This window comes from Impatiens glandulifera, chromosome 4 (genome assembly GCF_907164915.1).
Source record: "Impatiens glandulifera chromosome 4, dImpGla2.1, whole genome shotgun sequence".
Classification (NCBI taxonomy): Eukaryota; Viridiplantae; Streptophyta; class Magnoliopsida; order Ericales; family Balsaminaceae; genus Impatiens; species Impatiens glandulifera.
This window is the reverse complement of record NC_061865.1, coordinates 2,375,791-2,393,602: the sequence shown is the minus strand read 5'-3', so window position 1 is coordinate 2,393,602 and position 17,812 is coordinate 2,375,791. Positions and strand designations below refer to the sequence as shown.

Below are 17,812 nucleotides of genomic sequence, written 5' to 3'. Positions count from 1 at the left end.
AACAAATGAGTGTTACTGCACTTATTGTGACAGAAGTGACAAAGGTATCCTTACAATATGGTTTAAGCTCCCAATTAGAACAATTTCACCAAACCTAAAGCCCTCCATCTTCTTTGTTACCTTGAGCCTAATCTCCAATCTTTGACTTCTCAATGGTTCAATTCTAAACACACTAGGTTTCACTTTCACCTTCACTCCTTTTGGATGCGATATCGCACACATATAAGTCTCTACCTTTCCTCCTACATTCTTCACACTCCGTTTCACTATTGCAAAATCCACAAGTCTCGTCATAGTCACCGATGGTAAATTTAGATCCGATGGATTTCCAAACGACCCACAAGTCCCACCGGTCGCGGTTCTGACCATATCTGGATCCGTGTTTGGATGAGAACATAAAAAGTTGACGTAGTCATCATATCCCGATGTGAAAACTAAACCGGGATCGATAGCTAGGCTTGGATTGACTAAACCCGCACCAATGTCAAAAGATGATGATTTGTAAAAGCTATACAATTTAGATCCTTCTGCCATTATATGTTCACCGGTTGAGTCGTGTGTGGATGCGGTTGTTGACATTGCTGAGGCGATCATGGATGGAGTCCATGACGGGTGATTTTGCTTTATCAATGCTGCTATTCCCGCTATATGTGGTGCTGCCATACTAGTTCCCGTTAAAAGCGCAAAATTGTTCCCTACAAACAATACAATCAAAATTTATCTATATATAATTAACGATAACATCGTTCATTAAACAAAATACTAAAATAACATATATTTTTAAAAAAATAAATTATTTTATTATTATTATATATTAATATACAATTTCTTAAAATCAAGTTTTTTTAATAATTCACTAAAACTCTCATTTGATGTGGATTTATAAAATAAAAAAAATTACTAAATTATTTCTCAATAACGTCACTATTATTATACTTATACTTATTAAATGTACGTTTTATCAACTAAAATCCTAAAATACATCCACTTTTAATCTTATTAATTTTAATTAAATACTAAAGAATATTTTAATAATTAAACTCATTAAGAACACAAATAACTTATATTTTTATAAAACAAAATATTTTGGACAAAATTTCAAACACCCCTAAAAAAAAATCAAGATCACTAGATTTCTTTAATTTATTTTGAAAATTTTAACCAAAAAAATTGATTGTTTTACCTCTTATCACTTCATCTAACTTATTATTCATATACATCCAAATACCAAAATATTTTTTATATAAAATATTCTCTCATCTTTATAGTTCATTTATTTATATGGGTAGAATATGATATCATCAAACTAAAAAAAAATTATTTTATAAAAATTAAGTCAAACAACTTTTTTATCATAAACCTAGATAAAATCCAACAAACCATTTGATAAAATAAAAATTAAGTCAAACAACTTTTTTATCATAAACCTAGATAAAATCCAACAAACCATTTGATTTGATCTTTAGTTTATTTGTTTTTCATGATTAAATTTTTATAAAAAATGGTTTTTTATTATTTAAATATTAAAATTTAATTAGACGAAATGATGATTGAATTTTAGATAAAAAAAACAGAGGAACAATAGAGAGCACGACTTTGGTGGAACGACTCGTACAGCGAAAGTGACATCGCTGTTATACGTTCGTATAACAACGAAGTCTCTTTTGTATAACAGTGAAGTCACTTTCGTATAACAACGAAATCACTTTCGCTGTACGAGTCGCTCCCCAAAGTCGTGCTCCCAATCATTTTTCAAAAAAACACAATTAAAGAAGACAATACTATGTTTGCATACTTACCGGAATAAATAGGTTCAAAAAGGCTAACCGGACTCCAAGCCCCCCAAATTTGATGTCCTGGTGCCAAAATATCAGGTTTCAATACATCTGCAGGAGTTCTTTTAGAATTGATGAAATCTGGTCCTCTTGAAGAAGACCTAAGAACTGTTGCCCCTCTATTTCCCCCAAAAGAAGCAGCTCTTCCTTCTCCAATGGCAGCTCTACCACCAAACCGTATACCTCTATTCTCATCTCTCATTGTTTCCCATTCATAATATTCCATTATAATCTGCACCAAACCCAACAAAAATTAACTCATAATTTGGATTATTTGAAAACAAACATTATTTACTTACTTACCTTAGCATCATCTGTTTTTGGAATCATAATACCCGGAACAGAAAAAGGAAGAGGCTCTGCAACAAAGTCACCTAAAGATGGATTAGCTAAGAAAACAAACCCTTCAAACCCTAGATTAGTTGCTGTGTTGATAATAGCCGTCATTGAAGATGTTTGGTTGTAAAACCCTTGAGAAAATGTGCAAATAACCACACTTCCTTGAACCAAAACAGGATCGAATGCTTCTGGAAATTGACATTCTTCAATGTATTCAGCTGTTTTTTGAAATGACCCATTTGGGTTAATTGCATCCTTAGCTAAGATCAGTTTATATTTCAACAACCCATTTCCCAAATTTGCTCCTGATAATCCAATTCCTTCTATTGTTCGACCATTTCCTAGAATCAGTGTCCCAGGATATGTCCTGTCTGTTCGACAAGCACCCACACCAACAGCCCATGGGCTGTATGAAAGAACACTGTATGGAATCGGACCATTATTACCGGCAGCCTGAACCACAAACACTCCTGCCCTTCTAGCAGACAACATGAATAAATCGAACACATTCATGTAGGTAAGTGTATCTCCCTCATGTGTCTCGTCTGGTCCAACCGAAAGTGTTAAGATATCAACACCATCCATTGCTGCCTGAGAAAAATAAATGAAAACCACCCATCAAAAATCAAGCTTGAAACGAAATGGGATCTGTTAATTATTAACTTACTTGATCAATGGCAGCAACTACATCGGTCATAGTCCCAATTGTCGGAAATATAGCCTTGTAAACTGCAATTCTGTTTTAGGAAAACACTGAGAATTTGAAATTGGTTGATGTTTGCATTAACAAAACAGACAAAAAAATGGATTACCTAGCTCGCGGCGCCATTCCACTAGCTTGACCGTAATAGGTACCATCAACAACAACCGGGACTCGATAATTTCCGGCAGCAATTGATGCAACATGGCTACATATGTTAAAAAAGTATGGTCATGAACTCATGATCATTGATTAGCATTGAAAGATTAGATTTTTATGATCAAAAAACATACCTTCCATGTCCAACTGCATCAAAAGGTGAAAGAAAATCCATAGAAGGATCAAGAACAGCATTAACTTTCGCACCAGCAGAAAAGAATCTTGCTGAAACAATCTTCCCATTACATGCATTAGCTGGAAAACGAGCTCCTTGTTCACACCCACCATTGAAATGAGATAGATTTGAAGGAAAAGGGTTTAAAGGATCATAAGAAAAGCTTGGATGTCTATAATTAATGCCAGTATCTATAACTCCAATAACCACACCTTCTCCATCATTCCTTTCTCCTCCTTCCTGAGTCCAAATTCCTTTATGTAACCCTAAAAACTCAGGTGTGTAAGTTGTCATCAATTTAGCTCCTCTGTCTTTCTCCACCAGCTTCACCTTTCCAACCCCTTTCATCTTCTTTACCTGATCAGGTGTTGTATGGACAGAAAAACCATTGATAAGATGTTTGAAGCTATAAAGCTTGGTGTATGAACCAGAATCTAGTGTTGAATGGAGAATATGATCATGGGTATTCACCAAATACTCTGCATGAGCCCTGCAAGCTTCGCTGATCACAAAAATGTCTTAATTCAATGATATGGTGTAACTGTACTAAGAAAAAACAAGACATCAAAACATACCTGTTGGGATTAAGCTTTTTAAATCCTTGTTTAAGAGAATCTAATTCTAATCCTGGATGAAATGCAACAGGGGGGTTGTCTTTCATGATAACCAAATAGGTTTTTCTATCTTCCTTCTTTGCTAATGTTCTTGTTGTGTTGATGATCATGCATGGAATGAAAATCAAGAATACCAAAAGAAACTGCATTTTTTTACTCTTTTCTTGTAAGGATTTGATCATGATCATCATGATATATATATAGTTGATAATTAATTAATGTGACACAACACAATGTTTCTAATGTGAATAAAGTTGTATATTTTTTTTTATCAGTTACAAATTAGCTAGCTACAAATAGGAGTAATTATTCACACGTAATTGCTTTTTGTAATATAAAATTATGCAATGAGATAAAAACAAAATACTTTAATTAATGATGCCTTTAGTTATGCCTTTAGTTAAGAAATAAACAAGTTAAACAAGATTTCGAAAATTAGGAAAATGTTGTTTGGAGTGTGGAGAACAAATTAATGTAAACTATGAGCATCGTGGTGAGGCTTTTCAAGTTGACTTTAGTTTAAATGACGTTATAAATTAATATAAATTAAAATGATGTATGAGCGATTATTTTTTTTTTGGTAGAAGTTCGTTGTTTGGTTTAATTTATTACTTAGTTGTCTGGTACTAGTAACTAACACTGAAAGTAATGAAAAAGTATTATTTAAAAATAAATGTTGAAAAAAAGTATTATTTTAAAAACAAAATATTGGCATTTGTCATCATTTAGTATCATTAATGTAGATTATGTGAATATGGTTGTAGATTTATTTACTTTTTAAAAAATGGTGATATATAATTAATCAGTTAACCAAATTTAAATTAAGTATGATTAAAAAACAATTTAGATATCTGCAAATCATCACACATTAGAAAGAATGAAACATTAATTCTCACAAATGAATGTGGTATTCTAAATCATAAAATGAATCATTTCTACATCAAAATAAAGTTGCTTTTCTTTAAGCAAATTATTTCAAATTTGTATTGGAAATAATGTAATTAATTGTTAAAGAAATAAATAAAAGTCACAGTTCAACCACAACACAAAAACATTTATAATAAAAAAAAATAGATAAAAAAAACAATATATTTAATGTCACCGTAATGCCTTACAAACAAATCAAATAAGATAAAAAAAATAAAAATAAAATAAAAAACACCTATCAAAATATAGCTTAAAAACAAAATTACTAATCATCAAAACACAAAAACTCAACATACAATCTATACAAAAAATATATATACATATATAAACCATTCACAATGTAGAAGTTATTAGCAAAATTGAAATATACTAATGAATAAATTCAAAAATCTTGTCTCCAAAGTCTTAAATACCAACTTCCCAAAACTCAATAAAAAAAAACATCTATTAAATTTAACAAATATAATACACTAAAATACACAAAGTAGTATGTGTCATTTTGTTGGAAGATGAGCTAAATCTTTGTTTTTAATGGTAGAAATTGAAGAATCCAAATATCTTAAGTTAATTAAATAAATTTAATCTTTTGAAAAAAAATGTAATAGTTAATGTATATGTAAATTTTATTTTAAAGAATTGTGATTTAGTTTTCACCCTGGTAATAAATAATGAACCACAAACAAAAGCATCAACAATAAAATATTGAATCACCATTTAATTTTAATATATATATATAAAGAGATTGATCACAAAGAAAGAGTACTACATACATTATGCAGCCATCCATATGAATAAGGTCTTAGATAAATAATAATGAAATATAACATACAAAATGCTACATAATAATAATAATTTAGGAAACATGATCATTAATTAAATAATTATAACCTGCATGCATCATATTTCTAAAGGATAGAGTTCGAAGAAAGATCCATTGGAATTAATGGATTACCAAAAACATTATTATTATCGAAGAAATAATGAGGCTGCGTAACCGCAAACTGCATATCCTCCGATGGTTTCCAATGTCTCTTCCTCTGATTTATGAACCAATTATTTATTTGCTTCTGATCCAAACCCGTCGATTCGGCCAACGCAACCTTCTGCGATTCCTGTTTCGATTCGCCAACTAAAATTAATCTCAATTATCGATTTGAATTGAATAAAATAACATAGTTAGTTCTAATAATATATGAACTGACTGAAGGGTATGGCCATTTGTAATGTCGACTCCACCAATCGAGCAATTGTTGTCTTGCTTCTTTTGGTAACTTTCCTTTCTTTCTCTTTTTCATGAATTCTTGTTTCAGGCTGCCGAGATAACCACTGTATTTGCGTAGAAGCTGACCTTTGAGATCTATGTCCTCAGCTTGAGGATTAATTATCATGTTGTTGTTGATATTTGTGGCCTCGACTTCTTCATCTTCATCCGATGAACCATTCTTGTCAAAACCTTCCACGCACGATGAAAGAGATGTTAATTAGGTTTACAAACATTGTAATAATTTACAAAATGTCACAAAATTATGAACCAAAACATACACAAACTCAAAGAACATCAAACTAAGAAAGAAATATTATCCATATTTACTTAGTTAGGCCTAATTAGGATTGAGTTACTTGAATAATTAACAAATATTCACCATCTCTTTGTATCATCAACAAAAATACCTTATATTTTTTTTTAAAAAAAATCATTATTTAATAATACCCTCTAATTCCTAGAAAAATAACTTATTTATTTATAATCCCAACTCAACAAGATTGTTTTAACAAGGCCTTAAATATGTGACTTTCATATTAGAGCTTGTTTGATAAATATGTTACTATTTTTATTTTAAAAGCTTGTTTAATAAAAAAAATAATATAAAATATTTTTAATATTTTAGTTGATAAGTTGAATCATTAATTTGATTCTTTAAACCAAACCAAGTAAGACCAACATCAAAATCAAGCTCTTAAGTTAGATTTAATACATTTTCACTTGTTTTTTTTAAATGATCTTTAAGACAAAAGAAATGGTAATACAAGTAGTAAATTACAAAAAAAAAACACTAATTATTTACAGAAAGACTACCTAGGAAGCTAGAAATAACATGAAAAGTTTAACATAGGATTTAAAAGAGATTCAAGTACATGAACATCCAATCAGATTCAAGTAAAAAAGTTAAACAAATCATTACCAGAAACGTCTGAAGAGGCAAGAACAGTAATAGCTTTAAATTGAGACTCCATTCTTGAAAGAAACATCATAGCTTCCTTAAAGGGTTTCAATAGTTGTTGTTCATACTTAATCAACATCTCACAATAAGCTTCCATGAACTGATCCAAACCCGGATCTTCACCAATACAGCTTGATGAAGTCACACAACCACCCATCGCCGCCGCCGCCTCCTCCAGCCTTGCCACCACTTCCGGCGGCGCTCCAATCTGTCATGCATGAACTTCATTAATCAAAACAAGGGTTTTGAAAAAGTTTAGGAAAAACATAAACCCTAAGTGATATTATAATACCTTTTGGCAATTGGTGAAGGCAGATAAGAGACGTTGGTAATGAGGATGAGACATGATCTTGGCCTTAACTGCTCCTCCTTCGTCATTATAAGGAAGGGAGAAGGGAAGAGGGAGTTGGAGATAACCACCGTTGTTCATTTTCTTTACAAACCCTAATAAATTCTCTCTCTCTAGAATAATAATAAATGGAGATGGGAAGTACAGAGAGAGGGTCTCCCGAGATTTATGCTTCTTTTAGAGGAAATCCTAAACTATTGAGTAGTCAGTGGTTACAGGCTTTTAAGTTGTTTTCTTGTGGATCATAATATATATTAAACCCTAATAAAAGAAGTTGCAGAGAAACAAAAGGAAGTTTACAGGAGAAGAGAGAGGACGTGTGGGGAGAAGGAAAGAAAGAAAAAGAGAGATATGAGACTTTTAAGTTTTTAGGGTTTTGGAAGAAAAAGGTGTAAATTTACCTTTCCAACGAAAACTCTCTCACATGATTTCTAGCAGAGGCAGTGATGCTCTGCCATAACTAGCAATTTCTAGAGAGAGAGAGATGGATGGATCGATCGATCGATCATATCGAGTGATGCAGACCATAGTTTTTGCACTTGGGTGCACGGAATCACCTCTTGTACCCTTCCATAATTCTCACATTGGTTTTGGTCGGTTGTTTTTTTTTTAATATAACCATAATAAAATATCATTTTTTTTTTATTAATCAAATACTTCAATTTATTAATAGAATATTTGATATAAAAATAATTATTATCATATAATATTATTATCTTTTAAAATTTAAAAAAAATATATATTATTTTCTCAAAATTAACTCCCATTAACCATTTTTATATAAACTTAAATTTATTTAATTACATTATTTTATTTTAGTGAATGAGTTACTTATTAATTATATAAATAAATAATAGAAAGAGAATAAAATTAATCAATTTTTTATTTTTATTTTTAAAAAACTACATAATGACATTAAATAAAAAAATAGAAAGAATTACAATGATTCAAATTAGTCGAAAAAAATGAATGAACAAGATGGATATAAAAAATATCTAGAATAAGAAAAAATAATAATACAATCTTGATTGAACTCTCTCATCTTTTTTAATTTATTAATTTATTTATTCAGTCATCTCCTTTTAGTGCTAGTTTGATTTAGCGTGTTTATAAGTTGTTAGAGTAACTTTGCGTAATAAGCTCACGCAACAAATTACAATCAAACACACTTTTGTGTTTAAATTCAATTTTTTCTCTATCTTCCTCCGTTTAAGATTATCATTTCAGCGTTTCTCTCTCATCATTTTTAAATATTTTTTTATTCATTCTCTCATTTATTTCTAATAATTTTATTCATTCGTCTATTTAATCTCTTTTTAATCATTTTATTCATTATTTCTCATCTATTCCATATATTTATAATATTTTTATATAAAATTATTATAATAAAAAATATACATTTAAATATATTTTTATTTATTATTTATAATATATGTATCTTAATATATAAAATGATGAAGCAAAAATATGAAAAATAAATACACTTTGATATTTTTTATTTATAATTATAATTTTAGAAATTAAATTAATTTTAATTAATTATCTAAAATACTGATTACAATTTAGATGAATTCCGAAATGAATGATAATATTAAGAGTGTGAGAATGATCGAAAAAAATTGACAATTGAAAAATTAAATCAGAGAAGAGAGTGTAAAAATGTGAAAAAGATATATTATTAAATATTTTTATATATATCTATATATTTTTTATATCATATTTATATTAAATATATTTAAAATTATATATTTATAAAGATAATATATTCATATTATTTATTTTAAAATATATTATTTTTTAATTTAAGTCATTTATTAATAATTAAATTATATATTAATAAAAATTTATAAAAAATAATATATTAATATAAGTTATTTTCAAATATATATTATTTTTTAATTTAAATCATTTATTAATATTTAAAATTAAATTAATAAATATATATAACATTATATATATAATATTAATTATTAAATAATATTAATTATTAAATAATATATTATAAATATTATAAATAAATAAATTGAGCGATACTAAATCTTAACAATTAAATAAGCTGAGATCATATCAAACTTAACTAAGAATAAACTGGTTGCGTCAATAAACTGAATCAAACTAGCCCTGAATTAATCCACATAATCACTCTCACCAGAAATAAACAACTATTTAAAAACACAAATTTATCTAATTGTTTCATTTTTTTTATCAAATTTTGATGAGATAACTAATTTATAATTGTTATAGAAAATCACTTCTTCTATTCTCTCTTTTTTTTCCTATTATAAATGATTTCAATGAAATTATTTGCTATCAATTATATATATAATATAACAGATTGTTGAAGTAATGGTATAAAATAGTATGTATAGTGAAGCAATAGGGGTTAATTTAGATATTTGGCATGTTAAGTAAAATCACTAGTACGCCGCCGCCACATGAAAAGCTAACCTATCAACAAGTTCTTCCTCTCTTGAAAATCCAACCTCAACACAACATACCGTACACTCTACTCAAATCTTATTTTTGTTTTTATTCCCAAAACTCAGGCCTAGTTTGATTTAACCTCATTTCATTATTTCAATTAACATTTGTTCATTATTTTCATAAAAACGACCATAGAGATATATAAACATGCTGTCTTTTCTCTTTTTAGCATAGTTTTAAGGTCCGATAGGCAAACCAGGTGAATCGGTCAACAAACTGGGTTGTATGGATGGAAAAAAAAAAATGCAATTAACCTAGTTAAATTCGGTCAACCCGTCGGTTGGACCAGAAATTCAACAATTCGGATTAACCCGGTGAGAGTTTATCCTGTTTTTTCTTAAAAAAAATCACTTTTTTTTCTTATTTATCACATCCACTCTCCGTTTTTTGGTTAATTATGTTTACTTACTTCTAGTTATCAATTTTTAGTTTTAGACATTAAGAATATATGACAAACTATTTCATAAACTTCATTTGCTAGACTAAAAAAAATGAATGGTATGAACATTTTGCGTATAATTACTAATTGATATTTATTTTAATTGTATTAATTTATTATTTAAAAATTTGTGTTTATTTAATTATATTGTCCCTAATAAAAATAATGAACCTCTTAATTGCAAACAATATTTTGAAATTTATAAATAATTTAATGAATTTTTATTAATTTTGTATTATTTTTTTATTATATGAAACATTCTCGTCGAACTTTTTAGATTCGATTTCAACAAAAGCCGTCCCAATGTAATGCTGCTTATGATACTTTATTTTAATTATTAAAGTATATCCAAATATATATATATAAGTAGGCGCTCCCTTCTTGAGCAAGCTTTATGTCATGTCATGAGACTCATGACTATAGGGGCCCTAATCTTCCACTTAAATATCAAACTCACCCTTTAACTTTCATTCCAATGTTAAATTACCCTTTAAACTTCCACTCAAATATTATACAAGTCTAAACATATCTCTTCATTTTAAAACACATTTTCCTTTAAAAGCCAAAAAACTATTTGAAAATTGGACTGATCAATTGCCCTGGTTGGATCAATTTTTCCCATGTTTGTGTCCCAATCTTACTTAACACTAATAAAAAAAAAAAAATATTTATCACCACTAATATATTTATTTAAATTTTCCAAATAAAACTGGACACAATTTTTTTGAAAGATGCTCATTACTCCAAAATGGATCACAACCAAACTACCATAAAACTATCCATAATGACTAATATTTAGCTTTGTGCTCTCTTATGAATGGGTGAAAAATCGTCCTAGGCAAGAAACCAAACACATAAAAATTTAGGATGTTTTTGTTTTGGAATAAGACATTATTAATCCACATTCAAGAACAACCAAAAGATAACATAAGAAGAGGAATTTGACATCTTTTTTATGCTTCTCCAAGCTCAAGAAGCAAGGTGTGATTAACTTGATCAGATACCGGCCCATGGAACTGAATCGGACCTGTTTATTTGTTATAAACACAAAACACAATCAACTAAACCGACCTACATAAACAAACAAAAATATATCGAAAAATATATAGAACAACAACATACCAGGGCTGATATATCGGTTGTTGATGGCCCACTCTTCCCTCATCGATGCGAACTTCTTGAAGGGCGCACCTGAATATAGAGGTTTTCCAGCGTTTAACAAAAGGACATCGGTATTGTTTTTTATCCATAATAATAATAATAACAATAATAACAATCGATCTCTTACCTTGAAGCTCAACCATTGCCTTCTTTATCACAGGCTTAAACTTACCTGCAAAATACAATAATTTAAATGATTTTTTGAAACATGTGTGAATTGGACACCATATTTTGACAGCACCACATACCGTGTCTCCTTTCGACATCCATAAGTGAAGTCAGTGCAGTTCCACCTACGGACCAATCTGCAACCGGAGCTGCCAAGTTTCCTACCTGTAGATAGATGCATCATCCGAGTTAATAAAAAGAAAAGAAAGAAATTACTGCAAAAATGAAAAAGGAAGTACATACGGATGATATGAGTCCGGTTTTGCCAGATTGAAGAAGGGCACCGGCACCATAACCCAATGCATAACAATATGCAGAATCAAAGTTAGATGGCAAACCACATCTTCCTTCGTAGCTGTATTTTCGAGATAAGAACAAATTACTTACTGCATAACCATTTTCAGTTCAAAATAAAGGATAAATCAATCCACTTGAATGATAATATAGATGAATGAGTACCCAAAGAAATGGGACTGGCCCTTGAATTGGCCGTTGTAAGCACCATTTTGCTTTCTGTGCTCCAGTTCGGTTTCAACCATTTGAATAAGCATTTTCTCTGTTTCTATCTTGGCAACCTGGTGAATGAACAGTCAAAATCATTACATGAAAACAGACTGGTATAGAATTTTACAACAGAAAACGGAGGAAAGTGATTGTTGAGCAGCAATGTTCATCATCAATATATCAACTTAACGCACCTGAACATTGCCATGAGGATCTCTTTCAAGCATCAACTGTTCCTGAATTGCTTGAGGCAAAAGGTCAAAAAGTTGAAGAGTTTGCTCATTGAGTTTTCTCTTCCATAGACCGGCGTCATCTACAGCATCATGAGCCAAAATTTCATTCAGCTCAGAAATAAGTTGTTGCACCTGCAATTGGATTAGAATCATATTAATTATCAATAATTAGAATCACAAGAGTAAATCACAGACATAAATACAATCATTAAAGAGAGACAAACAAAGATTGCACGAGATATTACCTCAGGAATGAAATCAATCAAGCCTTCTGGAATAAGGATTACTCCATAGTTGTAACCAAGTCCGGATCGTTTGCATATGACATCAGCAATGTGATCAGTGACATTCTTTAAAGTCTCTTTCTTGGCAAAAACCTGCAAACATATATTAAACGTCAAACAAAGTTGCTAATGTATACAAGTGATCAAAATTCCGATTTGCTAGCATTTAACTTCACATATCTAACATGCTAAAGAGTCTTGACTTTCCTCAACACTTACACTTAACCAATGAATGGGAACAAGCCCTAACTTATGGACATTACAGAATGAGCTAAAATAGCATGTAGTTTGTAAATATTTGGAAACATTTATGTTTTCATTTCTATATCTCGATATGTTTCCACATACATAAATGTTTGGAAACTAATTTAGTCACAAAGAGTCGTAAACTTATTTTTGTTTTTGTATCTAGGAAAGGATCCACATACACACAAAAACAATAAGTGTTTCCAAATAGGGTGATGGAAATAATATTTGTATCTGACTAAATTTAATAATTGAGACTATGTATGTAAAACACAGGTTGTTGCAATCACAAAGTTGCATAATCTTAGCATCTTCTTGTCAAATTCAAGAATTTACAACTTCCAAAATATACTTCGGATTATGGAGGATCAGAGCACGATCAAATATATGAGTACCTCTTCTCCAATTAAAGTAACATTAGGATGAGTTTGCAAAGCACACTCCAATGTGATGTGTGAAGCTGCACGACCCATCAGACGCACAACTGCAAACAATTGAAAACTTAATAATCTGCAAGCTTTAAAACGTTATGCATTGTTGAAGAAGAAATGCATGGACCTAAAATACTGCGGACCCATCAGTTACAACCTACCAACGACTTACAATAAAGAATACTACTGAATACAAACGCACAAGATCTACAGGAATCTTGATGGATTTATATTCCCTCGAAAAACACCATACTTTTGTACTCTTGCTACTTGAGGAAGTCAGATAGATAACAAAACCAATGAGTTTATCTTAGATCTTGTTCAAGATGCTACAAAGAAATTAAATTAATATTTATTTCATATATTCCTATTTCACAATGGAAGACTTTCACATTTGATACTCATTGCCTTTGACATAGAAGGTCCTCATGTTCTGGTGATGGGCCAAAATGGAATAAAATTGTGGAAAGCTGTGCAGTAAAACTGAAGACATGAATTGACTGAAAATACATATAGGCACAGAATGCCTATACTTCTCAACACTTACAGTGATAATATTTTCCAGTTGAGCGAGCATCTATCATTACATTTCCAATCATTTCTGCGTAAATCTGAAAAACCAAGATATTGAGAAAACAATCAGATATTTTTTTTTCATAAAAACGTTTAAGATTGGACAAAACCATATGTCAAGATTTTTGGTTCCCTATTAACAATATGGTTTATGTAAAATAAAGAATACTTAATCGGATAAATTCAGCAAAGAAATGTGATTTTTTCTTTTTTTATGTAGATTACCATAAAGAATCAGGACTTCCAGGTTAAAGAGATGTTTAAACCAGCACCAATGTTATGCTTTGTTCAACATAATTCTCAAAGATTGAAAAAGTCCAAATAATGATGCAAAGTTATAACCAATGTTCAAAACAAGATAAATTAAAAGAGACAATAAACAGAGTTTAAATGTGATGGAAGTATTGGTCATTTGAACTTCTTTCAAACTTAACTTAGGTTTATAATTAATCTTCAAGTCTAATTTGGGTGAAACTAAAAATTGGGTCCCAATTTGGACATCTTTCAAACTTTAGATTCGAGTGGGTTTCTACCTATAAAGAACTGGCAGAGAAAACAAGAGCCTACAGGGATATAGGATGCTCTAGTAAGCTCCAACTTTTGAAAAAGAAATTGATTCACTAATTAGAAAAACATTTTTGAACAACAACAATTTAACCATAAAAAGTTATAACATAATGGCAACACAGATTAGCAAAACCACTCAAATTGTGGTAAAAACAAATTGCAAGTTAAATGCCTAAGGTGGAGATCTTTATTAAGTATATGATCATGTTTAATCACATATTTATCTCTTCTCGCGAAAGAATAATAAAGGAAAACACCTTGTGTTAAAAAAATTTACTACAAAAATAGAGTAGAATCACCTTGCAAGCAGTGTCAAATCCAAAACTTGTAGGAACCTCTTTGCATTTCAAGTCACCATCAATTGTCTTGGGGCATCCGATCACACGGGTTTTCAGATTTCTACTCCTGAAATGAGAAAGTATGCCTTCATGAGACCCCATAATAGAACAAAAGACCATCACACAAACAATATTAACGATCCCATGATTTAGGAGATTTGTATTAATTAGGATGCAGCTAATGCACAGTACTTTTATGAAACCTGAATAATTCACCTAAAATTTTCTGCAAGGAGGCAAGCATTAGTGTTTGAATCATCTCCACCAATCACAACAATCCCATCAAGATCAAGAGTCTTAGCTGTTTCTGCGGCTTGGTCGAACTGCAATAATGTCAATTAACATAAGCATGTTTAGTCTTCAAATAAAGGCAAAATTTCACAACTAGATTCTAAGATAATTTATTGGTTGCATGCAATGCCTTGAACATAGTAACATATGCTTACCTGTTCTGGAGTTTCAATCTTGTCTCTACCACTGCGAATCATATCAAACCCACCCTGAAACGGAGAATCCAAAGTAAGACGAAGAGATTAAATTCATATAGGTTCAACATAGACAAAACGTTCTAAATCTCCAGATAGTTTTTTACATCAGCAAATAAATTTTCTCTTCCAGTACAGTATATGAGATTTTCTTCCACTATTTTTTTGTGAGGATTTCAAATGCAAGGAAAGGGTTTCTAAATCCCCCAAGCTAGCAAAAAATAACAAAATCTTATGCGAGTGTATTCACAGTTTCCACTACAGAGAAGCCAGATGATATTTTTCAAAGCGATGATACAAGTTAAGACTAAGGACACGCACCTGGTTTCTGTATGGATAGATATACTCTGGGGTCAAAACTATATATTTGCACCTCATAATTCCAGCTGGTCCACCCCTAAACCCAAAGAGTGTGCTTCCCTTGCAATGGTCCTGAAGATAGTCTATTGCATAACAAAAAGAATTCTTAGTTAAACAGCAGTTATTGAAAAGAAGAACAAGTGTAAAAACCAATGAATCCAATATCAAATACCCACCAAAGATCCCAGATATCACATTGTGTCCTCCAGGAGCTTGTCCTCCAGATAGAACCACTCCAATCTTTAAGTTCTGAACTGGAAGAGGTTCACTATGTGGAACCAAAGCTGCCGATGGCCTCCCAAACAGACATGGGAAAAGCTTTGCAATCTCATCTGAAATCCACAATAAAACTCCTCTTTCAATCACAATATCAATAGATACTTTCTTAAGTTTTCCATTATTCAAACATGTCAGTCTAATACATCTAGTACATCGACCTTAAAGATCTACTAGCTAGCCTGAAATTTTACAAGGATCTAATAACAATGCTAATATCAATCGAGAAATGAATCCACTCATCATTTCACACAAAGATCTTAGAGATTAAATATTTCATTCATCATTAAAACATAAAAAGGATGCAAAATAGCCTGGAATTATACAAAGATCTAATAACAATGCTAATGTCAATCGATAAATGGATCGCTCATCATTTCACACGCTCATCATTTCACACGAAGATCTTAGAGATTAAATATTTCATTCATCATTAAAACAAACAAAGGATACAAAATAGCCTGAAATTTTACAAGGATCTAATAACAATGCTAATATCAATCGAGAAATAGATCGCTCATCATTTCACATTAAACTTAGATACAAATCCATTTCTCGATAAGAATGAAGATATCAGTAGATAAACGGATCGCTCATCATTTCACACTAACTTAGCTACAAATCCATTTGGCGATAAGAACGAAGATATCAGTAGATAAACGAATCGCTAATCATTTCACATTAAACATAGATACAAATCCATTTCTCGATAAGAACGAAGATATCAGTAGATAAACGGATCGCTCATCATTTCACATTAAACATAGATACAAATTCATTTTACGATAAGAATAAAGAGATCAGTACCTGGATTTCCAGCAGCCGAGCTAGGAGGACCTTCAACAACCTTAAAAGGCTTCTTAAGTACAGACGGAAGAGGAAGAGCATGATCAAGGCGGCTAGTCTGGACTTCACTATAAACAGAAATAGACCTGCCGGACGCCGGAGTAGGATTCTTACCGGCGATATGGCCGTTTCCGTTAGACACCACCGCAGTCGCCATTGATCGGAGAAGAAAACTAGATCTTACGAAAAACGTAGAGTGCAGTCTCTGCAATTTCCGCGGCACAGTCTCTCTAGTCTTATTAGTAGTAGAGTGAATGGTGAGGGCAAAATCGTCCTTGGATTCTCCGCCTAACCTCGGTAGATTTTAAAGAATATACCTTGTTAGGGGTAGTTTCGGTATTTCGTATTGACCTGACACGTGTTTCAAAGTTAGGTAGACCGTCCAGATCAATTTCTTGCGCAGGGATTACCGTTCGATTGTGGTGCTGGTACATGAGCTATATGATGCATAAGCGGTAGTGGATTATTCTCTTTCTATCACCTAACAACTTTTCATCTTTGTTGGTGAGGCAAAAGAGAATGTAAGGTATAACTTATATTTAAAATATTATTATTAGTTGTAACAATTGATTTACAAAATAAATATTTTTATTATTTTGATAAGTGATTATCAGACAAAATTAAATTATAATTAAAATATTATTTTATTTAAATTTAATAGATTATAAGACAAAATTATGTATAATTAAATTATACTTAAAATATTATTTTATTTTATTTCATAGGAAGGGAAATTGGATCAAATGAACCTCGGTCATTTTGACTTTTTACCTCAAAAAAATCCATTTTTATTTTTAACTTTTTTTTTTAATTTTTTCCATTTATATATACTTACTAACCCTTTTTTTTTCTTCTTCTTCTTCCTTTTCCTTTTTCTTTTCCCTCATTTCTCCTTCCCGTTTTCTCTTTTCTCCCTCTCTTCCCCTGCGACTCCCCAGACGACATTGCTCTAGCCACAGTCGTCGTCCCTCTATCTTCCCCGGCGACCTTGCTCCAGCCCCAACCGCCGTTACTCCCTGGAATCACAAACAGGCCGACTCCCGACGATCGCCAAGCCCCGGAGACGCTAAACCCGACGTTCGCCCAGCATTACTGAG

At 31.0% G+C, this 17,812-nt stretch overlaps 3 protein-coding genes across 3 annotated transcripts; all 3 read right to left on the bottom strand.

The window, feature by feature from the left end:
• Window positions 1–3,971, bottom strand: LOC124933798 (subtilisin-like protease SBT2.4). Its single transcript, XM_047474241.1, has 7 exons — window positions 3,784–3,971; window positions 3,168–3,710; window positions 2,987–3,082; window positions 2,842–2,911; window positions 2,139–2,765; window positions 1,800–2,067; window positions 1–695 (listed from the first exon to the last, which is right to left on the bottom strand). The coding sequence occupies exons 1-7, from the start codon at window positions 3,969–3,971 to the stop codon at window positions 22–24; spliced, it is 2,466 nt and encodes an 821-aa protein (XP_047330197.1). The 3' UTR covers window positions 1–21.
• A 1,683-nt stretch (window positions 3,972–5,654) lies between these two features.
• Window positions 5,655–7,401, bottom strand: LOC124933796 (homeobox protein SBH1-like). The gene is made up of 4 exons (XM_047474239.1): window positions 7,264–7,401; window positions 6,933–7,179; window positions 5,952–6,214; window positions 5,655–5,861 (listed from the first exon to the last, which is right to left on the bottom strand). The coding sequence occupies exons 1-4, from the start codon at window positions 7,399–7,401 to the stop codon at window positions 5,655–5,657; spliced, it is 855 nt and encodes a 284-aa protein (XP_047330195.1).
• Window positions 7,402–11,065: 3,664 nt separating this feature from the next.
• LOC124933924 (pyrophosphate--fructose 6-phosphate 1-phosphotransferase subunit beta-like) lies at window positions 11,066–16,933 on the bottom strand. The gene is made up of 16 exons (XM_047474368.1): window positions 16,677–16,933; window positions 15,770–15,925; window positions 15,555–15,676; window positions 15,195–15,248; window positions 14,965–15,071; window positions 14,710–14,815; window positions 13,818–13,881; window positions 13,235–13,323; window positions 12,555–12,686; window positions 12,271–12,441; window positions 12,032–12,147; window positions 11,816–11,927; window positions 11,653–11,737; window positions 11,532–11,576; window positions 11,366–11,434; window positions 11,066–11,270 (listed from the first exon to the last, which is right to left on the bottom strand). Exons 1-16 carry the CDS (start codon window positions 16,870–16,872, stop codon window positions 11,197–11,199), a joined length of 1,698 nt encoding a protein of 565 aa, XP_047330324.1. The 5' UTR covers window positions 16,873–16,933; the 3' UTR covers window positions 11,066–11,196.
• Window positions 16,934–17,812: the final 879 nt, after the last annotated feature.